Source organism: Rhinopithecus roxellana, chromosome 20 (genome assembly GCF_007565055.1).
Source record: "Rhinopithecus roxellana isolate Shanxi Qingling chromosome 20, ASM756505v1, whole genome shotgun sequence".
Classification (NCBI taxonomy): Eukaryota; Metazoa; Chordata; class Mammalia; order Primates; family Cercopithecidae; genus Rhinopithecus; species Rhinopithecus roxellana.
Window position 1 is genome coordinate 52,048,134 of NC_044568.1, and position 26,973 is coordinate 52,075,106.

At 50.3% G+C, this 26,973-nt stretch overlaps 1 protein-coding gene across 2 annotated transcripts; it reads right to left on the minus strand.

The window, feature by feature from the left end:
* Nucleotides 1-2,511: 2,511 nt before the first annotated feature.
* On the minus strand, nucleotides 2,512-26,686 carry IRF8 (interferon regulatory factor 8). 2 transcript variants are annotated; one of them, XM_010355604.2, is made up of 9 exons: nucleotides 26,289-26,686; nucleotides 22,324-22,498; nucleotides 16,245-16,428; nucleotides 13,767-13,855; nucleotides 12,209-12,314; nucleotides 10,935-10,982; nucleotides 6,378-6,764; nucleotides 4,902-5,017; nucleotides 2,512-4,023 (listed from the first exon to the last, which is right to left on the minus strand). In XM_010355604.2, exons 2-9 carry the CDS (start codon nucleotides 22,495-22,497, stop codon nucleotides 3,847-3,849), a joined length of 1,281 nt encoding a protein of 426 aa, XP_010353906.1. In that variant the 5' UTR covers nucleotide 22,498; nucleotides 26,289-26,686; the 3' UTR covers nucleotides 2,512-3,846. The 2 variants fall into 2 exon arrangements, with proteins under 2 accessions (XP_010353906.1, XP_030781007.1); XM_030925147.1 differs by lacking the exons at nucleotides 16,245-16,428; nucleotides 22,324-22,498; nucleotides 26,289-26,686 and adding an exon at nucleotides 14,494-16,222.
* Nucleotides 26,687-26,973: the final 287 nt, after the last annotated feature.

Below are 26,973 nucleotides of genomic sequence, written 5' to 3' on the forward strand. Positions count from 1 at the left end.
GGAGTCATTTCTTCGTGGTTCCCACAGTGGCTTCTTTATGGGGAGAAAGTGTCCCTGCGGCGGGCGTGGATGGCTGCCCGGTGAAGCCCTTTCAGGAGGATTTTCCCAGGATTTCTAGGACTCGGCGGATCCTGAGGATGCTGGGACCCAGGGGTCGTCATCTCCAGGCTTCTGGACATTACGAGGGCAAGCAAAAATGTGTCCCAGACAGATTTTGCGTATGTTTTTTTGAGACAGAGTCTCACTCTATCACCGATGCTGGAGTGCAGTGGCGTGATCTCAGCTCACTGCAACCTCCAACCCCCTGGGTTCAAGCGATTCTTGTCTCAACCTCCCAAGTAGCTGGGATTACAGGTGCCTGTCACCACGCCTGGCTAATTTTTGTATTTTTTTTTTTTTTTTTTTTTTTTTTTTTTAGTAGAGACAGAGCTTCATCATGTTGGCCAGGCTGATTTCGAACTCCTGACCTCAAGTGACCCACCTGTCTTGGCCTCCCTAAGTGGGATTTTGCAAAAGTTAATGAACTAAGTGGCAATCACTCAGAAAGGGATTGTTGAAATATCTTAACTTCTTAAAACATTTTTAAAATACCAAGAGTGGAGGTGGCTTGTTTTTCAGGATGTCCCATCAGCCCGTCCCCACCAGCTTCCCTTCAGGGCCCAGAGCTAACTGGCCAGTGTGGGGTCAGCATCTCAAGTCAGTTCACATCCGGGGCCCTCACAGCATTCTCTAGAAACCACAGTTCTTACAGAAGCATCCTGTCCCCAAATTTCCTCCTCTGCAAATGAAAACACTCCCCACTCCCGCCTCTCCCTGAGCTTGCTGCAAGAAGTTGAGTAGGAAGGACTTGTCGACTGTCTGCACGATAGCATTGAATTCTGGGGAGACAACAGACAATATCAACTTTCCACATTAGGCCTTGAATCCACAGGACAGAAAAGAGCTTGCTTGTAAATAAAATTCCTACTTGCAGTGTGCGGACGTGAGTGTGACTCAGGGCAAAGACCCCTAAGACAGTGAGTGACGGACCCAGCTGCTGACCTTTTGTGTGGGGTGTTAGCAAGCCCACCAGTTCAAGGATGGCAGCAAGATCTGGTCATGAAGCCTCTCAGGCTAAGCTGTCCTCCTGGGACATAGATGGCTCTCAGACACGCATGAGCCTGTGCCTCAGTTTCCTCATCTGTAAGCTAGAAATGAAGAACAGGCCCAGTCTCACTGGGCTCGTATGAGGGCAGAGGAGAGACCAGACATGGCCTTGCGGATGAGACGTGCTGGGGAACGTCTCTCCACCTGGGTTGGCCGGCCCTGCATCTCCCCGAATTGATGGGTTTTGTTGTGTGGATGGATGGGAATGCCCCACTAGGCTGGAAGTCATCTCTGTGACTGCCAGCCTTGGTACCTCATGTCCTCGCTGTCTCCTGAGGGCCTAGCACAGCGAGATGTGCTTAAACAGGACACACACCCCAGCCACGTGTGGCCGACCCAACCAGGGAGGCCTCGTACAAATCACCCCCAGCTGCCTCCAGGAGGGTGAAATCAGCACAAGACCCCACCTCTTCCATGCCCTTCCACACACTCATCCGTCAGCTCACAGAAACCCAAACAGGCCCCCATTCAGAATAAAAACACTGGAGAATGTTTTTATTCCATATGATCCATCCAAGTCTCCGTATCTTTTTGCTGTTGTTTTAGGGATATGTTGAAAAAAAAAATCCTTAAAACAGGAGTTAGGTGAGGTGGCTCACACCTGTAAACCCAGCACTTTGGGAGGCCGGGGGAGAGGTTGGGGCAGATCACATGAGGCCAGAAGTTCGAGACCAGCCCGGGCAAAATGGTGAACTCCCAACTTTAATTAAAAAAAAAAAAAATACATATATATATAAGGCAGATGTGGTAGCACATGCCTGTAATCCCAGCTATTTGGGAGGCTGAGGCATAAGAATCACTTGAGGCAGGGCACGGTGGCTCAAGCCTGTAATCCCAGCACTTTGGGAGGCCGAGACGGGCGGATCACGAGGTCAGGAGATTGAGACCATCCTGGCTAACACGGTGAAACCCCGTCTCTACTAAAAAATAGCCGGGCGTGGTGGCGGGCGCCTGTAGTCCCAGCTACTCAGGAGGCTGAGGCAGGAGAATGGTGTGAACCCGGGAGGCAGAGCTTGCAGTGAGCTGAGATCCAGCCACTGCACTCCAGCCTGGGCGACAGAGCGAGACTCCGTCTCAAAAAAAAAAAAAAAAAAAAAAAAAAAAAAAGAATCGCTTGAACCTGGGAAGTGGAAGTTGCAGTGAGCCGAGATCGTACTGCTGCACTCCAGCCTAGGTACAAGACGTTGTCTCAAAAAAAAAAAAAAAAAAAAAAAAATCCTTAAAATCCCAGTGCAATATTGTTTTAGTCCAGTGCACTGAATTAAACCTGCACGTTGCAGCCGTAACTCCCCCTTTACAGAACCCAGACTCTGGTGAGAATTGCATCGTATTTGACAGTGACGAAAAAAATACAGTACACAGCAGTTTTAAAAAAGAGCATTTTATTTTAATAAAGAATAAAAGAGATCAATATACTGTTTCAATGGATACAAAAATAAATATTCATTCAGCATATTAAAGATATGTGCTTTGACATTCATTTATTTGGAGATTCAAGCCTATTGTTATGTTATGAACACTTCAGCAAACAGGTCTGCCATTCTTAAAAATATAATGCTTTGTTGGACAAAACGGAAAAGGCACGTCCCCTGGTCTTCTCCTCTATTCACCTGTGAGCTCATCCACATCTAAAGGACCTCTGGGTCTGACTGTCACCTCCCCAGGCATGGCGCTGGGAAAATGAGGCTGGTTTTTCATATTTTAAACCAGAAACTCTCACGGTCACAAATCCACCATGTCACATGAGACTTGGGAGATTGGATGGGCTGTCTCCCACACCCCAGCACCTTCCTCCTTCTCAAAGTGAAGGCTGACAGGCAAGGCCCTTCCTGCCCTTTCACTGGGAGGTTCTGAATGTGGGATGGTGCTGACTCAGGCTGAGCACAAAGGAGAAAGAAGGACATGGAAAACCCGACAATTCAAAGTAGAAATATTTGAAACATATGTGAAAAACATTTGGAAAGAAGACAAGAGGTATCTGGGATGATTTCATTACAGAAATGAAAAAAATAAATTTAGTTTTAATCTTCCTGGCAACAAAGCCCCAGAGGAGAAGGACTGTCTGAAGATAAAAATACACCCGTTTGCCTGGATATGAAGACATATTCCTGCACCGAATTCTAGAAAGAATATACTTTCTTCTAACAAGTCAAGAGTTTTTCTTGCACTTATTAAAGGGGGTGTGTATCTAAATATTTTTAAATCTTATTAAAATGCATAAAAGTAAAAAGATACTTCACATAGAATCAAGCCTATGAAATCATAAATCTATAATTCTAACAAAAGATAAAGACAAAAACAACTTTGTTTTCACGAGTTGATTTTTAAACTCCAAATTCCTTTACATGAAGCAGCTATCTGCTAATATTACTGAATGACAAGTCTTTGGAAATGATAGTTAACCAAAAATGCAGAGAGAATCACAGCAACTAATGATAATGAAGGGGAAAGTGTAGAAAATAAAATTTTTAGCCACAGGTTGGGGTTATATCATCCAGGCCACCATTGACATCTCAGCAGGGCTATGCCGCCACTTTGTATTAAACGTCTACTCCTCCGAGAATGCCCTTACTAAATTAAGTGCAAAGTAAGGCATCCCACCCCAGACAGAGGGATCCACATCCTTTAATCATGATGCAGGCCACTGCAATAGGGAGATGGATGCAAGACGCAGCGGGGTGGGGCGCCCAAGTGACACACTTAGACGGTGATCTGTTGGTTTTCTCTGAAAAACGGTCTCTGGTGTGAGGCACAAATATCTGGAAACATCCGGAAGACCTGGTCTGGCGGCGGCTCTTCGGGGGCCTGCATCACGGAGCCGGCTCCACAGCTCTTCCCAGCCTCTTCTGCCAGCTGCCGGACATAGAGCTGCTCAATCTAGATGGGAGGTGCAGAAAGTCAGAGGTGGAGGCAGAGGCTCCAAAGGGGATGCGCACTGTCTTTGACCCTAGCCAGGTCCTCTGATGACCCCAGTGCCACGTGAGTCCCAAGTGAATGAGCCAGAATGCCAAGAAAAGGCAAGCAGTATTCCTGCCAAGACTGTTCCATACTCCCCAGTACTGTCCCAGCTGGGACAGCCAGCACCCACCTGGGATCCCACCATTAAAGATTAATTCCTTTGACAACATGAAATAAGGGCTGGCAGTGCCCTAATCTGTCACTTAGACCTTCAGGCAACTGAACAGGTAGAATCTTTCTGGAGAAGAGGCTTAGATTTAAAAAACAAAAAAGAAGCAGAAAACACACACACACAGATTATGCGCGTCCCAGACACCAGAGATGGCTCGGAGATGGCAAGAATCTGTTTCCCCCATATTGAACGTCTTGCCCGGGCCTGCCTCCTACACAGGTGGAAATTCCGTCCTTGTGACCTCTTCTCCAGCCCAAAACTTGATCCTTACATGAGGGGGCCAGGAGACCTGAATGCAGGGCTCAAAGGTGCCCATACGGCCGGGAAGCGGTGGCTCACGCCTGTAATCCCAGCACTTTGGGAGGCCGAGGCAGGCGGATCACGAGGTCGAGACCATCCCGGCCAATATGGTGAAACCCCATCTCAACTAGAAATACAAAAAATTAGCTGAGCGTGGTGGCACGGGCCTGTAGTTCCAGCAACTCGGGAGGCTGAGGCAGGAGAATCGCTTGAACCCGGGAGGTGGAGGTTGCAGTGAGCCAAGGTCATGCCATTGCACTCCAGCTTGGGCAACAGAGCAAGACTCCATCTCAAAAAAAAAAAAAAAAAAGCTGCCCATACTTACCTGCACAAGAATGAGTTTGGAGCGCAAGGGGGCCATATCTGGAAATTCTTCCCCAAAACACAGCACCACTCTGCCATCGGGAAGCCGGCCCTGGCTGTTATAAAACTGCTGCAGCTCTGGAATGACACAGGCGGAGGGTGTTTGCAAGCAAGGCCGAGATGACCTCCAACTCCTGCAGCAGCAGGGCTGGGGGATCAGGAGGCCCAGGGCTTATTAGGGGCTGGGGAATCAGGAGGCTCAGGGCTTAGCAGGGATACTGCAGCATTTAGGCCCAGGCACCATGGGATCTCAAACTGGTGGCCCTTGGGCCAAATTCCAAGCAAGAAGCTGTTGGTTTGGCCATTCCAGGTTGTTGCCGGGATTTTAAGGCCTGAGTTGAACGCCTCTCCATGGGCACAGCTGCTCAGTGCTCCCTCTTATCTCTCAAGAATTCGTGCATTGCTCTTACCTGCCTGGCCCCTGGAGGCAACTGCGTTTGCAGTCACCACCTGATGACACCCAGGGAGGGCTGCAGCCCTCACCCGATTCTCTGACAGCCTACTGAAAGGGTCTCAAAGTGGGGCCAGTGGACCAGCAGCCGTTGCCTTCCCCGGGAGTTCACTAGAAATGCAGAATCTTGGGCCCTGCCTCAGACCCATGGAATCAGAGGATGTGAGGCAGGCCCAGGAATCTACGTTGCAGGATGCCTCTCCGTGCCGTGCCGTGCTGCCTGCTCAGGGGTGATAACCCCGGCCTCACACCTCCTCATTGTAGAGGGATTCCTCAGGGCTTAGGCACCTGAGCTCACACACACCATCGCACCTGCCCTTCCAGGCCCCTCCTCTGGAAGTTCTCAGGCCAGTGGCAGCTGAGACCTGACACTAGCTCGGGCTGCGCTGCTGCAGAGAGAGGAGCAGAGAGCATGGGGACATGGAGAAGGGAGCCGCCATCCTAGCCCTCCTGGAGACACCCAGGCTGGGATCCTACACATCCTTCTCACAGAATAATGAAAGCTGATAGGCAGCACTTAGTGCATGCAGCTGCCATCCTGAGCACTTAGTGTGTGGAAACTCAGCGTATCTCATGACCTGTACACAGGTCCCCAGAGACCTTGCTAAGATGCTGTTTCAGATCCTATGGTTGGAGCAGGGCCTCAGACTCTGCATCTCTAGCCAGCGCTCAGCGTCTGTCCACAGAACATACTCCAAAGAACATGAGGTTAAGTTCCTTTACCCTCCCGACAATCACCTGAGGAGGGTACTGATTCTGCACCCCCACTGTACACACGGGGAAGTTGAAGCACAGAGAAGCACCCCAGGATCGCTCAGTGGGAGAGGACAGAGTGCCATTCAAAGAAGCCCCTCCTTGCCACACCATGCCCCTCGCTCCTCCACATCCCTCCGTGAGACCACAGGGCCACCCTGAGCTGCAAATGGCACACGGATAGGAGGCGTGACCTCTAAGACATGGAGGCAGCAAAGTGACAACGGTACAGACCTCGGAAGAACTGGCTGGTGTCGAAGACCTGGACCACCTCGTCGCGCTCCAGCTTGTTGGGCCTGCCCTTGCACACCACGGCGTTGCCGCTGCAGAACACGCGGCCCTGGCACAGCCGCTTGACGAATACGCCCTGCCGGCTGCTGTGCAGCAGCACCCCGCGCTCCAGGTGCCCGAACAGCTTCCGCGTCACCTGCCTCTGTCGCTCGCTGGGGATGGCGTCGGCCGGTGGGAAGCGCACCAGCTCCAGGCCCTCGGGCCCATACAGCTTGGTGCCAGGTAGCCCAGGCTGGCTCAGGGACAAGCGGCAGCCCTCGGGGCAGGTGGTGGTGGCCTGGCCCACCAGCTTGCCCCCATAGTAGAAGCTGATCACCATCTGGGAGAACGCTGTGGACGAGAGGGACACGATGAGGGTGCTGCGGGGAGACACACAGGGTTCCTCCTGCCCAAGTGCACAGTCTGTCTCACACCCACATGGGTAACTCTTTGTGTTTCTTGAACCACTTTGATATTCTGGGAAAATCCGTGTACTGCTTGTAGAAGTAATGTTTTTATACACATGAACAAATATACAGAAGGACTAAGGAAACCAATGACAGAAACTATGAACTACAAGTGTTCTCTGTTCTTCTTCATTGACTCTTTAAATACAATGTCTAGAGAAGGTCTGGTAACTGTTATAATTTACAAGTCAGGCTGACGGCAAACAATGTTTCGACAACTGTCATTTCTTATGACGATACTCTGTCTCAGAGGCACTGCTAAGGACACTGTGGTCTGCTTTCTACATTCATAACAAAAGGAAATGTTCAATTTAAACCTGAAGTTAAAGAAAATAAAGACATAATCTTTTTCTCAACAAATTCACAGTGCCCTTGGTATTTCCTGGATTTCAGATTAAGAATCTCTGCAAAACCCTCATCCAAATCTGTTCTCAGGAAAGAGTCTGAAAAACACTCAAACTAAAGCAGGGGTTCCCCAAATGTGGCACACACAGAGTAATGGGGGAGGGGTGATACATGTAATCACAAGATCATTCCATCTTCAGTATTCCCCCACCTCTGATTACCTCAAAAAGCAAGCCTCAGTTTGGTGCTGATAGCTCTCTAACACCTGACGCCTGTCAACCTCCCCTTTTGAATAATGGCACTGAACTTAGGGCTGCAAATTCAGGGCATTGTCAGATGTCAAGACAAATTCAATGAAAGCCAAATACAATCTTAGTCAATTCTAGCCAGACAGTGTCACCTACTTATACCAGGTGGCACAGGTCTTCCTTTACTTAAGTTCTCACTTAAAATAAGCCTTAAAAATTCGGACTTGAGGAAAAACATGATGTTAGTAACAGTCCAGGCTGTGAAAACCAATTGTGACAGTGGACCTCAAGTGACCAAAGTTTGGAAAACACTAAACTAAGGTAGGAATGCAGATAACATGTAAATGCAGGGAGGTATCTGCATTTTAATCGCCTTAAACCAAAAGAATTACATACGCTAGCAATGAGCTTAGTGAGTTCTGAGCTCCTTCTAAGTACCCCAGACCGGTTCAAAGCTGCCCTGTGGAGCCACACAAATTGTGAGGTGCCCAACTCCATGGCGCCCCCTAGAGTTGTGCAAGGCACCACATCTGGGGAGGCCTTGAGGCCATCTTGGTCCCTGCAGACACTGCTGGGCACTCAAAACTCCTTGGACCCTCCCACTGGGCTCTGCTCCCTGCCTTATTATTTGACAACCCACCATTCACGGGCTCCATTCCAGCCATGCTGGAGTTACATAGGAAGCCAGAGCTGCAGGCGCTCTGGTCCACCTCATTGATTTGACACTTGAGGAAACCGAAGCCCAGAGAGGGTCACCCAGAAGGAAATGGCAGCACTGGTCTCGCTCTTCCCTGCTCACCATCTCCTCCGCTGGCCTCGCTCCTCCTCACTCACCATCCTCCCCGCTGGCCTCCCTCCTCCTCACTACCATGTTCCCCGCTGGCCTCGCTCTTCCTCACTCATCATCCTCCCCGCTGGCCTCCCTCCTCCTCACTCACCATCCTCCCCGCTGGCCTCCCTCCTCCTCACTACCATCTTCTCCGCTGGCCTCGCTCCTCCTCACTCACCATCCTCCCCGCTGGCCTCGCTCCTCCTCATTCACCATCCTCCCGGCTGGTCTCGCTCCTCCTCACTCACCATCCTCCCCGCTGGCCTCGCTCCTCCTCACTCACCATCTTCCCTGCTGGCCTCGCTCCTCCTCACTCACCATCCTCCTCGCTGGCCTCGCTCCTCCTCACCATCCTCCCCGCTGGCCTCGCTCCTCCTCACTCACCATCCTCCCCACTAGCCTCGCTCCTCCTCACTCACCATCTTCCCTGCTGGCCTCGCTCTTCCTCACTCACCATCTTCCCCACTGGCCTCGCTCTTCCCTGCTCACCATCTTCCCCACTGGCCTCGCTCTTCCCTGCTCACCATCTTCCCCCCACGCCAACTCTGCAACTTCTGCGCTGCCTGCTGACTCCACACACTCCCCTTCCTTCACCCTGAAGCAACTTTCGAACTTTGTTCCAAATGAATGAAACGCTTCAGGCAACTCCGTCACCCCTTTGGCCCTTCGCCCTGTCATTTCCGGGGCCTTATCTTGGTACCAGCACCTCTCAGTCATGTGAACTGGCAGCTTCACCCAGAACAGCTAAGTGCTTCAGAAACACCTACGCAGGAGTGTCTTAGTGACCACATGCCACAGAACGTCTTATGCTGAGAGAAGGTTCCAGCTCTCAGGCTTGCACCTGACAGGTGAGAAGCCACTCACCAAGGGCTGCCCAGGTGAGGCAGGTGAGCCTTCTGCAACACGAAGGGCCCCACTGCAACCCAGCCCTGCCCTTGCAACCCACAAGAACAGCCGTGCTGGGGAACGGCCTGACCACAGAGGCAGCAACAAAGATGCCCACAGCACAGACCCTGCAGCCCACCTGCCTGACATGCAGTCCTAGCACAGCCGCTGCCCAGCTGAATGACCTCGGGCAAGCCGCTTCCCCACTCTGCCTCAGGTTTTCATCAGCAAAGTACATAAAACAGCATCCACCTCACTGGGCTGCTGTGAGGATTATCGGAGCTTGTATTTGTGCTTGGCACAGGTAAGCACCAGTTAAAGAAACTGGGTAACAGGACAAATGCTTATCTACGCAGACAAGACTCCTGAAGTTATAAATCATAGCCTACGGTCTACACAGCACACACCAGGTGCTGTGTCCAGGGCACGGGACCCACCAGCACACTTAACCCTGAAAGGTAGATTATTAATGATTATACCCATTTTCCAGGTGAGGAAACTGAGGCATGGATTTACACAGAGGTGGGGGTGGGGCTGGACAGAGGTACAAAGCTCACAGCTTCTAGAAGGACGTTTAGGATGCTCTGTGCATGAGGCAGTGGCTGTGACTCTGCTGGACTAATTCAAGGACATGCTCTCCCCAAATTGTGTCTCTGCATCTTGTTGAGATGACTCAGTTCTGTGCCTGGCTACTCCACAGCCCCCGGAAAGCATCGGTCAGCAGACTCCCAGCTCACAGCCTGGTGGCTGGTGAGCCCAGAGTCAGCCCCATGACCCAGGCCTCCCAGAACTGAGCTCCTGTGAGCATGGCAGCTGCCAGGCACAAGGAGGCCTCAAGAACAGGTTCCAGCCAGGGGCCTGCATGACCTGGATGAGACCCTGAACCTCCCAGTCTGTCTCCTCATCTGCGAAGCCGGAGTGAAAACAACCCCTTAGCTCAAAGGGCTGCCTGGAAATAGACAAGAACTTCATGCACGGGGCATTGTCATCTCGGCAGTTTTCCCGCCTGGGTGAGAACCAACCTCCACAACCCAAAAAACTGTCCCATGCGGACCTCGGCCAGCATGCTCCTATCCTGGCCCCATTTCCTCCTCTGCCCAGAGGCCCAGCCCTAACGTCTGCGGCCCATCTGATAAGACCAGCTGCTGGCCTCCCACAGAACCAGCCAATGCTGGAAGATGCCCCGGCTTCCTTGTTCAGAAGATGCTGTCACCATGCCTGAGTGTCAGTTCCAGGGGCAGCTGGCAGAAGTGCAGCCAGGGTCCTTAGCTGCTGAGACTACACACAAAGGCCACCTCTGCCCACTGCAGGTGGGTGTGGGGACGGGACAGCTGTGGGGAGGCCCCCACTCTGTAGCACATAAGCTACATGACCAGGGTTCCTGAGCCTGGGAAATAGGAACAGCGCACCCACCTAGAGGTGGCAGGCACGGGAGCCTGAGATGAGGCTCTGAGAGGCTCCATCACTCCACCTGCGGCCCCCAAAGAGGGGCAGCCCCGGGCTGGATGCTGGCCTGTCCCTCACCCTCTCTCCTGCACAGGAGCACTCTATTTGCTGGTTCAATTCAAGAAAAGGCTCAAAAGAGGCCACTCGCCTGCTCCTGACCAAATGGTGAGGAGGAGAAATCAGGGCCTCGACTGCCACACCAGGTCCTGCTCATCCACAGAACCCCGCAACCCTGCTTGGGTCATCTGGGCTTTGTCTTCAAACAGTGCCCATGCCCCGCTCAGCCTGGATCACCCCGTACCTGAATGGTGTGCGTCGTAGGCGGTGTACCCCGTCACCAGCGACACGCCTGCGGGAGAAACAGAGAAGCTCAGAGCCACCCAGTGTGGTGCACGGGAGCCACCCCAGTCGCTCCTTCTCCAAGTCCCTTAAAAGGCTGCACATGGTGCGCCAGAGGCCCCAGGGAGCACAGGCTTCTGCTGAATTCAGTGCTTTTCCCCACCAGAGCAGACAGCCATTGTTTCACAAATGCAGAAAACCAGAGTGGCAAGTCGGGGGGACTTCCTCTATGCTGTGGGATTTCTGACCATGTGTCAGTGTGACACTGCGGGGCCACATTTCCTTCCCACCTCAAGCACTTGCCCCCAGAATACCACTGGACTGCATACCCACCACCCAGGGCTTATCTCTTGGGGAGAGCCTGGGGGTGCAAGCTAGCTTTCCAGAAGGTGTTCCTGCAGCACAGGCAGAGGCGCCTTTCCAGGGGCCTCTCAATTGACACCCACGGCCTGGCAACCTTCAAGGCCTCCAGGGCCAGCTGCCACCTCCCAGACTCCCACAAGGGATGTGGGGCTGTGGGGAAGACGCTGAGGGAGGAAGCAACCACATTCACGGGCTGCAGAAGCCAGGGCCTGGGGGGGCGGGGGCATTTCAAGCAGTGGGGGGCTCGGAGTGGCTCATCAAAAGAGCATCAAAGGATGAAAGCCTCATTTAACCCTTGTGACCCCATGGCGCAAGTCCTGGTTTCTCCGTTTTATGGATGAATAAACTAAGGCTCAAGATCTGCAACTCTCCAGCGTGGGATTCAAACCCAGGGCTCTGAGCAAACTTCCTACTCCTGGTCTGAGTTCTCCTCTCCTCCAAACGCCCTGGGCTATCTTTGGTTCTGAGGGGTCCTTAATGTCCTAACAGACTGGCCAACTAAGGGAGCGCCCAGGGAGGGGGCGCCAGTGTGGCCAAGAGCTGCATCTTCCCTCTAGCCTTACACAAGTTCACTAGACCCTCCCCCCTGGACTTTCCCAGGAACGTGGGGAGAGCTGGCATGGACATCACCTAAGGAACAAGTAGCTTGTGCCCTCCTGAGAAGCAGCGGAGAGCAGGGCCAAAGGCACAGCTGGGCTCTGCCCTCATGGTGGGAAACCAGGGCCATGGTTCGTCACCTCTCAGGGCTCAGCTACCTTCAATGAGACATGGATCATGACAGCAGCCACCACCCCAACTCCGTCCCTGGCTGGGGGAATGCCGTAAACCCCTTCAGGCCATGCCTGGTGACAATTCTGGGCCACCCGCCCTCACCTGTGCTGGGCTGCTGCGCCCACCAGTCTGGAAGGAGCTGACTCCGACAGGCCTCCGGCGGGGAAGGGCTCCTTTTGATCATCCCCATGTAATCGTCCACAGAAGGCTGCACAGTCGGGGAGGGAGAGGAGGGCAGCTCAGTCACTGATCTCCCACCTGGGGCTCCAGTGTTTGTAAAAATGAACAGTTCGTGTGTAACTAAAACCGTATTGTCACCTTTATCTCAGGACACAAAAGTCAAGCTTCACTTTGCAACCTGAAAGGCCCTAGGCCTTAAATCTACCAGGCTCAGCATTCAAACCATGCGGCCAAATTACTAGGCTCTCTGGGGGCCACTAATAAGTTTCTTGGTCCTTTCCAGGACCTGCCTGTTGCAGACTCAGCATTCCAGGTTATCCAACTGCCCCCAAAGCCCTGGACACACAGACAAGCTCTGAGACACCAATGAATGGTGATGCTGGCCAAAGGCTGCCATGCTTTCAAGAATCTCACTCACTGAGCCACACGCAGATGTTTAATCTCTGGCCCATTCCTTAAAGGAGGCTGATAAATCCAATTATGAAATGTTTTGAAATTGCTTTTCTTGTGACCCCGGTGTGGCAATCCAATTATCTCACTCTCTCGGCTGAGTCAGCAGAAAAGCCTTCTACAGAAAACAGGACATTGGTGGAGGGCCACGAAGCCAAGAATTCACTCAGTCGGCTGCCAAAGACCACCCAGACACTTGGCAGCTGCCTCTGCAGAAGAGCAAGGCCATTCGGGTAGGTGACATTCTGTTATCTTCATTCTCTGACAGCCTAGCTACTCTTAAGGATTCCATTATTGCTATGTTATTAAGAAGAAGAATTTATGCAGTACTCACACCACCTTTTGCAAAGGCTGCGTGAAGTTTAGTTATGCAAATGTCCAGCTTGTAATACCCATAAAAAGCATAGTTAAGAGGCCGAAGACAGAAGAAAAGGCATCCCAATAGCTGAAATGGGCATACAAAAGCCATGTGTTCTTGCCTAAGGAGGCCCCGATTACGCTCTCCCTTGTAGCCTATCAGGAGTTTATGTGCAATTTGAACATGCCTGTTCATCCAGTTTTCTAATGGAATAAAACCTGCACATTAAAAAGGAAGCAACCAAATAGGCATGAGAGCTGGCACCACAAACCATGCCACCATGACAAGCACAGGCAGCAAGGAAAGTTTACATTTTGTTCTCTGCAGCCTGCTAGGAAGGCAAGGGAATTCACGATGCCATTTAAAAGACTGCTGTCCAAAATGTTCAAAATGTTTGAACAGTTTGGAGCTGGAAAGAACTTCACTAACACATAACAGGCCGCTCAGGCTCAGCCCTAGGGATGAAGGAGGGATTGACCTGTTGGCAGAGGCCAGCCTGGGGAGGCGGCACCGAGCCAGCCCGGTTCCAGCTCTGCACAGGTGGAGATGCCACTTCCTAAGAGAGCCCGAGGCTCTGGCTGCCTTCATACAGCAAGAACGGTGCCCGTCCCTGACAGATGACATGAGACTCCCCCGGCAGGGCCAGACCCCTGAAACGCTGCCTCTGCTTACCTCCTTGATTAGCTCGTCGATTTCAGAGCGACCGCACTCCATCTCTGTGACTTCATTCACGCAGCCAGCAGTTGCTACGCCTAGTTTGCCTACAGAAGACCAGACAAACACCATGACACGTGTCACGGAGGCATCACAGCCTTCGCTGAAGCCGTGATCCACTCTGAAAATGCTGAGTTTAAGGAAACGTTAAGTTAGTGAGTGTCTTCATTGGTTTGGGAAAGGCGCAGAATTTTTTTCCCATGCTTCAGTCATCTGATCAGCAAAGTCAAAAGAGAGAAGTTGGTGGCAGTGGTGGTGGTTGTTTCTGCTAACGCTTTTAAAGGATAAAGACAGCATTTTGGTCTCTTTCTTCTATTTTCTGAAATCCAAAATGAATCTGTATCAGATATACTTTACAGCAAGCCTTCGCTAACCTAAAAAGGTCACATTTATAAGCCAGGGCATTTGAAAACACTCAAAGATTTCCTGGCAAAATGTGTTGGCAGGTTGGGGTCTTTTTTGTATAGCCAGTTGGCAGGAAATCTCTTTATGGCCTTTCCAAATATACACATGTGCATCAGTGCACACAGCCATGCCCACACACGCACCGCAGCACCCTCACTGATGCCCAGTGGGCACCAGCTGTAATCACAAACCGCCTAAAGGTGCACAGCGTCCACAGGAGCACGCTGGGCCAGCCTCTGCTCTTTCCCTTCTCATGCCGCTCCCTCAGTCGACAACTTACCTTATGAAGTTTATCAGTGTGAGACATATCACAACCAACAAACACGAAAATTCATTATTCCCAGTGACCTACAGAAGTTACCCACTGTTTCCTCCTGGCTGAATTTTGATTCCATTTCGATAGATTGAAGAATTCACTGAGAAGCTACTGATGGGGAAGTAGGGAGCAGGTGGGGCGCCCACCATGGAGCCTGCAAACCACTGAAGTTCAGAGGAGAGTGGGCCCCTGTAGGCAATTATGCAAATGTTACGTTGCTTCACCCCTGAGAACCTCCTGCTGCTTCTTTAACATCACTGGCAGGTGATGCTGGCCACACCTCATGCTATAAACAAGTCGGGGTCACCTGCTGGTTCAAGCCTGACTCATCTTGCGGGTGGGAGTGGGGGGCAAAAGAAACTTCTCCATTCCTTCAAATCACAATTTACTCTTTGATGACAAAAAAAAATTGCCCAAAACTGGGAAATGAGGCAAAAAGATGACTGCTTAGCCTTTCAGGGCCACCCCGGACTATTATGTAGAGATTTCCTCCTGGAGGCACCCGATTCTCCAAGGGAAGGTCAGTTTGTTGACCTTACTATTTAGTATTGATCAGGGTTCAGGCTCAGTAGAGTTAGGTGTTAACTACGGATGATTAGGCTACAAACGCCCCAAACCACAGTTTTACTGTCCGGGTCGGGCATCAGGTTTGGCTCAGCTTTCTCGTTCATGGGCCACATTCACTAGCGCCTCAGGTTCTGTCCACCGTCTTTACCACCATGCTGCCTCCCTCACAACGATTAAACAACTCTCTGACACAGATTCGCTATGTATTTGTTTAAGTCACAATTTTAACTTTTAAAAAAATTCTAAGTCAACACCCGCACAGTGGGAAGAGTCAAAACTTCAAACTTCTGCACAGCCTCAAGAAGTTTTGGGGGTTTCTGTTTCTTACAGGCATTCATGGACTACTCAGAAGCTTAAAAGGAGAAAGTCAGAGTGGGTTATTCTAAAAGCCCCATTAAGTGGCTCAGAAAATCAATGTGTTAAAAGCATGTTGTAAACCAGTGCTGGTAATTAGGTTTTATCTCGTAAATCAGCTACAATTCATAGCAGCGGCACAGCACAGGGCTTTGAGAAGGATTCTGAGGCCAGATCCCAGCTCAGTACTTTGGGACTGATTTTAGTGATGTAGGACCAGGGTGCGGCATGTTTTTGCTGTTCTGCTTTAATCTGTCACAAATGTTTTCTTGGGATTTGAGAGCTGGAAGAAACCTCAGGAATGATCACATCCCAGAGTTCCCAAATAATGATCAGGATCTAATAACACATCGAGGCACATCCCATCTCCAACAATGAAGCCCATGGCGCCATCTTTGACAACTTCATCTGAGAGCTTTACTCCCAACCCTCATGATGCAATCCTTCTGTGGCCACCATATGTTCCCCCAGCCTCCTCTGCAAGCTGCTGGAAAATGAAAGGACTCCTTATCAGAAACTGCTGGAGGATGCTTATTCCTGTCCAGGGAGGCCCTACACATGTCTGTGGTCTGGCAAGTGGGGCGCAGGCTGGGCTGCACCCAGTCTCCTCCGCCCTTCCCTCCAAGGTCACTGGAAAGAGATCTCAATCTCTGCTTATGCAAAGGAGAGAACTACTTTGTTTAACTGAAACCATGTGCCCCAGACCCTGTATCTACCCCAGACCCAAGTTCTGTGGTGAAGGCTGCAGGCCAGGGCAACTTCTAGAAGGTTTCATACCCATAAAGGATAGTTACATTTTTGCTCTTCCTCAGGAACAATTCGGTAAACTTTGTATGGCTCGGAAATGTCCAGCTGGGACCGGTCCGTCACTTCCTCAAAATCTGGGCTCTTATTCAAAGCACAGCGTAACCTCGTCTTCCAAGTGGCTGGTTCAGCTTTGTCCCCTTCTTTAAACTTCCCTTTAAAAACTGCCCAGGCCTGAAGAAAGAAACAGAAGCACATTAAATTCATGGCCGACTCCAATCACAAATATCTGTCACCATGACCAGGACCCCACACATCCTTCCCTTCCCATGAGTCTTTGTTGGCCATCAACTCTCATTCAATTTCAGGACCCAAGGCGACTCCAATCAGATGTCTTGGGTCTTTTCACATCTGGTCTCCAGATGTGAAAAGACCCAAGCCAGGGAGGGGGTCCTCCAGGTTCACACAGCTGAGTCAGAAGTCAAACCCAGGCCAAAGGCTGCTCCAACCCTCCTCCAACCCTGGAGTGCGCCTTTTAGCCAAGCCCTTCCCTGGCTGAAGAGCTGGAGACACCTGAGGTTTACACAGCACAAAGAGGAAGTTGCATATGGTTTCACCAGAGCATTCAAAACAAAGAACAACTTGTTGCTTTTTCGGATCAGCCCCTAAAATTTAGCATGAAAAGAGAACATTTGCAAAAAGTCAAAATGGTCATCTATCGCCCTGTTACTTTTAATAGAAATTTTGCTTTGCATTTTTGCATTTATTCTAGACTTTTCCCCCCAGGTGCTGTTTAAAATGTAATGAAATATTTTCCCTTCATTGTATGTGTTTTTTTAACAGATCTGTTTTCTGACTTCTCCAAGCCTTAGGATCTGAACTAGGACCAGAAATTCAAAGCGGATATCTTAAAGTCATAATGTAGAATGGGGCAGTACAGATTTAAAAAAAAAAAACAAGACAGGTGAATGGACAGATTTTAAGATTGCAAAACGGGAATACAGACACACCAACTAGGAGGAAACCACAGTCAGATGAGAATATCTTCGGTTCCAGGAAAAATCAGACAGTGTCCTCCAGCCTAACATGATAGGAGATCTGTAGGGAATTCCCAATCCCATTCAGGAAAATGCAATTCCAAGAGGTAAGTAACTTTCGCACGGTCACCCAGTCTGGGATTAAATGCCAGCTGTACCCACTTCCAACCCAACAGTTTCTCCATCACAGCAAGTGTTCTCAGGCTTAATGCATATACCAACCCCCTGCTCCTGGGAAGCTTGTGAAAAATGCAGATTCCTGGGCCTTGCCCCTCAAGATTCTCACTGGGGAAGTGGGGTTGGGTCTAGATGGCTGTCTTTTTTAATTAATTAATTTATTTATTTATTTATTGAGACGGAGTCTCACTCTGTCACCAGCCTGGAATGTAGTGGCGCAATCTCAGCTCACTGCAACCTCCACCTCCCAGGTTCAAGCGAATTCTCCTGCCTCAGCCTCCCAAGTAGCTGGGACTACAGGTGCGCAACACCATGCCCAGCTAATTTTTGTATTTTTAGTAGAGACGAGGTTTCACCATGTTGGCCAGGATGGTCTTGATCTTTTGACCTCCCAGAGTGCTGGAATTACAGGCGTGAGCCACCACACCCAGCCCAGGTAGCTGTCTTTAGCCAGTATCCCAGGGATTCGGATTTAGCTACCCAAGAGACCACACTTCCAGAAACTCCATCATGCCCCCATGAGTCACAGCTCCTTTAAAATAGCCCAGACTGTTTTTCCTCTCAAAAAAGACAAGAATGCTTACTGCTCAAGGCCAATGCTGTCTACTCTGTTGATGCAAAATGTCACACCTCTACCTGGGGTAAAGAAACTGGAAGAACATTCCTATTAGTGAGCATAAGTGGTAGTTTCCTTATGTGACATTGATGTAAAACTCCCCGCTAAAAATATTTCTTAAAGTACATGGTCTTTAATGCTCTCCTTCATTAACTGCTTCACTGACCAGGCATTACTTTGGGTTTTGTTGCTGTTGTTTATTTTTAAAGAAATAAAAGGGCAAACCATGTACTGAATGTAGTTTCCAATTTTTATTACTTTAATCAGGGTTTCCCCGCCGTGGCAAGCCTGACATGTCAGCTGGGACCCTTCTTGGTGGTGGGGTAGTCCTGTGGATTGTAGAATATTCAGTGTCATCCCTAGCCTTGATCCACCAGATGCCAACAGCACCCCTCCCCTAGCTGTGACAACCAAAAATGTCTCCAAACATGGCCAAGTGTTCCCTGGAGGGTAAACCATGATACCTCCCCCATCTAAGAACCACTGAGTTAACCCACATCCCAAACGGGCCTTGAAATGCACAGATTTCTTGGCAACGTTGTGATCAGCTGGTACACATACACAACTGCGGTGCCTGTAAGGCACTGCCATATTCACTCGTTCATGCCAAGCTCACACTCACCCCAAGAGCAAGGCCAGGCCACATCATCCATCGCAGCAGGGCCCATGGCCAGGAAGCATCCAGGACCACCACCAGGTATGTGGCTTGCAGCCTGCCCTGAACTCTGTGACACAGCAGGCACCTGGCCCTCTCCCAGCCTCTCTAGCCAGCATTAAAAGGTCAACTTAGCTTGATGATCTCTCAAGATCCTTCTTGAGCTAGAGCAAAAACTAGACATGAGAGTGATTTCAAGGCTCCCCCCAGCCAGCAACAGTCACTATGGCTCATTCAGCCTCCACCATAATTTCTTCCTCCTGTTGACGCACAGCTCAGGCTGACAGCATTGAACTCAGACCAGGAGGTCGTCCTAATCGTATGAAGATTGTTTCATGTTGTATTTTTTTAATTAAATGCTATTTTTCCCTTCAAGGCCTGCTGAATTAGAAATAACTGCTACTAAGTGAGTTTTAACTCATTCAGGCCTGTTACGATGCCTGATATGACCATGAATCATAACCTTCACTTAACTAGATTTTCCCCCCTCTCGTCATGTCAAGGAGGTGAAGTACTTTTTAAAAACTAAATGAGCTGATATCAGGGCATCAGTGTACTCAGGGCTGGTACAAAATGAGCTCAATGTTTTTTCAATTTCTCTTCTGTGATCTCTACCATGAGGGCGGCCTCAGGACGACGCCTGAAGACAATGAGGGATTTTCTGGTATAAGTGGCCTCTTTTACCACTCAATTATTATGGAAGAAACCAAACTCATAAATTTCTTTCTCTTTTTTTTTTTTTTTTTTTTGAGACGGAGTCTCACTCTGTCGCCCAAGCCGGAGTGCAGTGGCCGGATCTCAGCTCACTGCAAGCTCCGCCTCTCGGGTTCACGCCATTCTCCTGCCTCAGCCTCCCGAGTAGCTGGGACTACAGGCACCCGCCACCTCGCCCGGCTAGTTTTTTGTACTTTTTAGTAGAGATGGGGTTTCACCATGTTAGCCAGGATGGTCTCGATCTCCTGACCTTGTGATCCGCCCGCCTCGGCCTCCCAAAGTGCTGGGATTACAGGCTTGAGCCACTGCGCCCGGCCCATAAATTTCTTTCTTAACTCCTAAATTGTTGAAAGGTTTTCTTTGAACAGTTGAAAGAAACAAGAGTCTACATAACCGAAAAATCCCTAAGATGGCTCTATCTGACTGAGGTTGACTTCATCCAACAGCCAAAGATCTATCTGGCCAACGTCACAGAGACAGGCCTCTCAGAGGATGGATGGGAACAAGCGTAGCTCAGGGAAGCACCTGATGGGCTCTTGCTGGTGCCATGTCTCCACTGGCACTGGTGGCCCTCCCGACGGCCTCCCTGCTCCAGTGGGCACCCGCGTCTCCCTCCTGGCCCCATTCCTGCTGAGATTGTAGACTCATTTCAGATTGCCACATCAGGCGACTGCGTAACCAACGGAAACATTGGGAATCTTGCACATTTTTCTCAACACTGTTGAAACGGCCATGAAGAACATTGCACAAGATGTATAAATCTGGGGCTTTATTTCATTACCCCCCGAGCACAAGTTGAAGCAGGGAATGGGGTGAAGGGAGAAGCTTAGTCTCTGTCAGCAAGCCACATGTCAGGGCTACACAGCCTAGTCCAGCACCCTGTGCCATGTCTTAAAGATGTTTTACTGATGTCCAACCTGCAACTGTGCCCTCAACACCCAACACCTCTGGTTAAGTCTGTTGATCCTGGCAGTGGCCAGCTCTTATCAGGGTTCTCAATGGGGAGGGGAAGACTCTGCCCCTCAGGAGACATTTGGCAATGTACAAGACATTTTTTATTGTGACAGTAGGGGAGGGGATGCTACTGGCATCTGGTGGGTAGAGGCCAGGGATGCCACTAAACATCCCACAAGGCCTAGGGAACCCTTACAACAAAGAATTGCCCAGACCCAGGCATCAACAGTGGCGAGGCAGAGAAATTCCGGCTTTTGGGGTTATCTATAATGCAGAGTTCCCAATCGACTGGATGGGACTCTGATACTGTTTAAATCTGCAGTCCTTCCCAAGAGAAGGTCACCATGATGCCAAAGGCAAAAAAAAAAAAAAAAAATCTGCAATCAAACAAGAGAGAAATCCGCAACAGCACTAAGGGTGAGGAAGCAGGCAGAGGCATCACAAAACTCATTGGTGCTGAGGCTCCCTGACCTGGGGTCCTTGATCAGAAAGAATCTGGAGATGTGGGGGCACCAAGGGACCCCCTCGAAGGTGAGTGCAAAGCATTCCCTTGTCCCCATATTCCTCGGAGTGGTCAGTAATGGGCATCAGATTCTCAAGAAGACCAGCAACCTCAAATTGCAGATTTAACGGAATTACTGAAATGCACAGCCCCGCTGCAAACATCGGTCAGGCAAAGATGTGCAGGACCAAAATGCATCTTAAGCCACCTTTGACCTATTTATGGTCCACTCTGGGGTTAAGGTGTGATCTTTTGTCATTTTTGTTCTCTGGTGTCAGGGGACAGTCATCTGTGGCTGGGAGTCCAGCACTGTCATGGGGTCCTACAGCCTTGACTCCCTCCACACCTTGTTTGTGGTCTCAGGTCTGATTCTGGCCCCCAACAACTCAGCCCCCTTCGCCCCTCTCTAACACCCACTCTCCTCTCCCCATCCCTGGCCCCTAAATGCAAGAGAATAAGCACACATGGCAATGGCTTATAACCTGGGCTATGACTCAGTCTACGTGTAGTATCCACATTTGCAAACGTGGAAGTCTAGGCTGACCTTGACCTAGGGCTCCGAATCTCCCAGAGGTGAAACCTGGACATCTGGAGCCTTAGGGATGCCCACACAGGACTCTGATGACCCACAAGGAACTCAATAGCCCAGCTGGTCCGCAGAGCTGGGTTGCCCCAATTCCTGGTTCCTCTGTCTGAATCTAGGTGTAATGGCAAGAAATCTCTGTTGATCAGCTATTCTGGAGTTAGGACCAAGGATTCACAGTTGGGCCATCTTGCATTTGAATGCTGGCTCCATCATACAAGAGCTGTGAGACCTCAACAAGTCACTTCTCCTCTCAGTGCCCCTAAAGAATGAGGGTGGGAACAGCATCTCCCACACAGGATCGTGTGAGCAGAAAACAAGCCATGGGCCAGGCCTGGCACAGAACAAACCCTCCATCACATCTCTCCACACATGGGGAACTCATTACTCTCAAGGTAGGTGAGACCCATAACCGCCCACATGACCCAGCCCCCAAAGGAATGACAGATGGCATCTCACCCTCCTGAGCTGGCCCTACAATGCCAGGCAGAAGTATCAGCTTTGAAAGAACAAGGACTGAAACCTTCCTGGTATATGCATCGCCTCTAACAGAAGCCCGTGGGGAAAGGTCTTAGCATGAGGGTCTCCAAGAAGTCTTTTCTCCCACTTGGCTCATCAGGAAAAGGAAGCGGCAGAAAAGGGAAGAAAAGAGGCTTCGATCCCCTCATCAGAATACAAGTGACCACAAAAGTGACTCTGTAACTCAAGAGATGTGAAATCAGTTCATGTACATTTTTGAGACACATTCTGCACTCCTGAACCAATGTTTGCTTTTTAAAAAACGGGATTACTTTTTAAGTAAATGAGAAAGACGTCACTCAACATCTCCACCAGTCTATGAGGGAAAGGAGACACTGTGCCCACAGAGAGGAAGGGAACTGGGGTCTTTACCTTGAAAATGGAGGCATCCACTTCCTGATTATAATCTTGCTTGCCAGCGTGTTTCCAAGGGATCCGGAACATGCTCTTCTCGTCATTCTCCCAAATCAGTCCTGGATACATGCTACTGTCAATCTGCTCGATCAGCCACTGTCGAAGCCGCCGACCACCATTTCGGTCACACATCCTTGGAAAGACAGAAACACATGCTGCGATATTACGGATATTGTCTCATTCATCACAGCAACCCAAAAACTACTAACAGGAAACTCAGAGGTTTGCAGCAAAGGTGCTGGCTTGGGGGAAACCCACAGATTCAGGGACTCCGGGACACCTGCCATGAGAAGGCAATGCTGGCCTCCGTGACCTCACAGCCCTGAATGCAAACTGAAAGCTCCATGGGAAACCTGCAGCCACCTGAAGCCACCAGCAGCCCCCTGCAGGCCCCTCCCACTGTGCTGGCTGTGCTCCTTCCAGCTTTCACTGGCCCTTTCCTTTCAGGCAGATACAGCCACAGTGAACAGCTCCAGTTTTAGCACAAGACTGGAAGGGGAGGGGAAATCACTTTTACAGCACCGGGTTCCTTCACTGAGCAGCCCATTAGCCTAAGAACCGACTGGGTTACCGGATGCCCAGCTGGCCCCATATTCCCTGATAGAATACAGTGTCTGTGCCATCTGAGAAAGAGGAGGCCCTCAGGCTAACCCATCTAAACAGCTGTTCCTTCACAGTGGTAAGAGCAGGAGTTTAAGAATGAGACAGAACCACAATCTCATCCAAGTCCTGCCACCGCTCAGCTGGGAGACCCTGGATAAGCATTTAACCTCAGGGCATCAGCTACCCAGTCCCAGATGAAACTCGGGAAAAACTACCAGCACTGGGTGTAGAAAGAATTCAGATGGTACACAGAAAGCAACTGAGACAGGGCCTGGACCTTACACGCCAGATGTCATTCTTGTTATCCAAACTTCCTGGGCAACTCCTATGACCAACTGAAAGACAGAGATAAGCGTGAGGGAATAAACGGCAGCTACGGAACAGGGCAAAGTTCACTGGGCTCCTCTTCCAAAAGATGTCCCACTCTAGGGACCTAACCATCCCAGGGCACCCAAAGACATCCTTTGGAAGAACATTCTTACCCAAATAGACAGCTTCCCCAACAGCACAGAGAAAGAGAGAGAGAACTAGCATGACCTATCGACTTAGAGCCAACATTTCCAAGAACAGTGCTGGAAATCCCCAAGACAGCTGGATAGACGCCCACCCAAAAAAAAATATATATATATATCATTTTTATTCTTCTGATTAAAATGTGACCTCTTTGGGCAAACGAGTTTGAAACAATCAGCAGTAACAAGACATAACGTCCAAAATATGGTCAGAGCCACGCTGGTCCAGAAAGCAAAATATCAATCAGAACCTTCACAAGAAGTACACATTCTGGAAACTCCAGTCACCCTGCAGGTGGCCATGAGATGGGAAACAGGGCCAGGTCCCAGGGAGGAGGAGGTGGGATTTCTTAAATTCTCCATCCAACAACCTCATTTGGGCATTTATTGATTTAAAAGGGTGTGAATTCAATTTTTTTTTCTTTAGAGACAGGGTCTTGCTCTGTCACTCAGGCAGGAGTGCAGTGGTGCTATCATAGCTTGTGGCAGCCTGGAACTCCTGGGCTTATGCAATTCTCCTGCTTCAGCCTCTTGAGTAGCTGGAACTACAGACATGTGCCACCACACCCAGATATATATTTTAGAAACAGGGTCTCGCTATGTTGCCCAGCCCGGTCTTGAACTCTTGGTCTCAAGTGATCCTCCCACCTCAGCCTCCCAAAGTGCTGCAATTACAGGTATGAGCCACTGCGCCCACACAAATGAGACCTTGGTTTGAAAACTCAGAACTCTGGCAAAGACTTTTCTCTAACCAGACCTTGTGATGTCACTTGAACCTCTCCCTGAGGCTTCTTCACCTGTAAGTTGAGAGGCTATATCTCAAGAGACCCAGAATTCTAAAGCAGGTCACCGTGTTTATCATAAAGAAGGGACAGACTTAGGAGAGGGTACCTGAGAAGAGAACTGGAACACCATGACCAAAGACCGCACCCCCCCCCCGAAAGTTAGCAGCTCTTTCCCGGGGCAAGGTAGAAAAATTTCTCGTAGACTGACGAATGAGCTGCATAGAGGTGGCCAGAACACAACAGAGGGGTTGGCATTTGAGAATTTCAACTAAATGAGACAGTTCCCCTGATTTTCTTGCTACAAGTTTCTTAAACGAGAATCCACAGTCCCTGAGCCTCCTGCAACCAAAAGCAAAATTTTGTTAGTACAGGCATTTTTCTAGAAAGAGGGTCAACACTTTGTCATCAGGATTCCTAATGGATTCATAACATCTAAACTGTTGGGGACAACTGTCTCGGTGATTTACAGGAAAAAGAAATTAAAAGGAAAAAGAGAAGAGTGAGTCATAGCATCTGAAAGCTGGAAAATACTATAGAAATCATCTAATCCAGCCCCCTCTTTACTTAACAGAGGAAAAACTGAGGCCCAGAGAGGAACAGCAAACACCAAGGCAACCAGCAGACTGTGTTGGAACCCACGCCGGCGCCCCGACCCCAGCAGCAGCTTATTTCACACATGGTGCAGAAAAGAGCCATGGTTACATCACAAGATCTCTGCACATGTGCAGCCCCGTCTGAGTGTCCTTCCTGGTCTCCTCCAAGATTGTAAGTAACATCAAAAGCCTGAGATTCTATTACAATTATGATCCATAATGATTTATTAAACATTAACAAATTAATTCCACCAAATGCCCAGCCAGGAAAAATTAATAAGTCTAGTCACATGTTTATAACTTCCTCTTCTTGATTTTGAGGTAATCTATTGGCCAAGCCCTATCTGCAGCCCTATAAATGTACCCAGCAGTCAGGCTTTCCAGGCAAGATGTGATAAGAGGCTGCCCTGGGCCCACCTAATCCAAATTACAGGACACACCTGAGCGGGCAGCAGCAGAACCCACCCTCTCCCCTTCCTGGGAGGGCCCCAGGGCACTCGCTGTGACCTGGCATACCCTCATCACTAGACCAGAAAGCACCAAAGCCATTTCTCTCTCTGGCACCAATCTTCCTTAAGTGACTGAAGCACTCCCAAATCTTTTCATAGAGGAAGCTGCCATAACCCAAAAGGACAAGCTTAGAACTGTCATTTTAACTACTAGCTCTTACCTTTGGTTTAAAAAAGAAAGTGGGGGGCCACTGGTTGGGGAGACTTCTTAAAATTCTGGAAAATTCAGTCTCTAGTTTCCATTCATAAAGCCTTCCACAGCTCTGGGTAAGTAACACACCTCACCTTAGGAAAGTCTGTCCTATGTATTGAGACTCATCTTACAAACAATGTTCTTTAAATAAATTTTTTCAAACAATGCTTTTGTGAGCTGTGGCCCGTATACAGACTCTCTTGCCAAGGACGACTGGGCTGTGACGGAAGCAAAGGACCTCAAGCCAGACTCAGAAATCTTAATTGATTGTCATTAAACAGAATTTTAGAATCAGTCTGTTCCCATCTTCACAAACTAACCCTCGATAACGACTGGTTATTAGGCAGTTCCAGAATTCTGACCCTTCAAGCATTATTCCACGTGGTAGAATTTCAGTGGAATGATAGAGCGCGTTTCAAGATACGGGGTTGCTATTGCCCTTTATATGAGCTCTCCTAACGTTTTCCATGTAAACCAGATTTAAAGAAAAATGCTATTTTTAAAAAGGCAACTATCTACCAATCTTTGGAAACAGGCAAACAATAATTAACGACTTGGGCATTCAGATTGGACTTAGATGGCTGGAAAATAAGCAAAAAGCAGAGAGGGACACCGGCGGCCACCGAGCAGCGCCCGGGGAAATTACGGTAGGTAGTTCCACCCCCACGCCCCGCCTGGCGTCGGGGACCCCGCGGGACACGGGCGCCCTGCCCGCCCAGTGTGCCTACCTGCCGCCGCCCTGCCGCCGTCTCGCCGCCCGCGTTCCCACGCTTGCTGCCGCGCTCCAGGCGATGCGCCAGCGGGCGCGCGACTCTAAAAAGGGCAGTGGGCGGGCCCGGTGCGCAGAGCGACGGCCACACCGACCAATGGCGTCATCTCGGCTCCGGCGGCCCGCCTTCTTTGAAGCGCTTTCCGAGAAATCACATTCCTCCCCCGGCGGCCGCGGCCCTCGGTCCGGGCCTCTCCTGGAGCCGCTGGCAGAGCCGCGCTCCTCACACCTGGGGTCCCGAGGCGACGCTGCAGGGGGGCTTTCCCAGGAATTCGGGAGGCCCCGCGGAGCGATCTGGAGGCGTCCCCTGCCTCCCAGGCCGGCTCGGGCGGACAGCGAGCTAGCCGCTAGCAACGAGCCACTGTGCAGACTGCGGCCCATTAATCAGAATCCGGAACCAGAACCTAGCTGCCCCGCCAGTCTCCGCCCCCACGAGCGCTGGATGTTGGGCAGTGACTCCCGCCACGCGTTATTCCACGGGGACGAGGACGCGAAGGCGGTTTACAGACCATCCCGGGTCTGCGGTGGCCTGCGCTGCCCAGGAGGGGCAGGTGAACCCCAGCTCCAAATGAGGCCACTGGCCGCTGAGACCGCGATTGAAACAGGAGCATCCAACGTGCTCGCCACTAGAAGGTCCCCCTGGG

Bases quoted from the DNA above. Each gene is read 5' to 3' on its own strand.
- IRF8 (XM_010355604.2), bottom strand. From the start codon at position 22,497: ATGTGTGACCGAAATGGTGGTCGGCGGCTTCGACAGTGGCTGATCGAG. The intron at 12,315-13,766 runs GTAAGCAGAGGC...CCGACTGTGCAG, and splicing joins TCGACGAGCTAATCAAGGAG to CCTTCTGTGGACGATTACAT. The intron at 4,024-4,901 runs GTAAGTATGGGC...CCTCCCATCTAG, and splicing joins CCAAACTCATTCTTGTGCAG to ATTGAGCAGCTCTATGTCCG.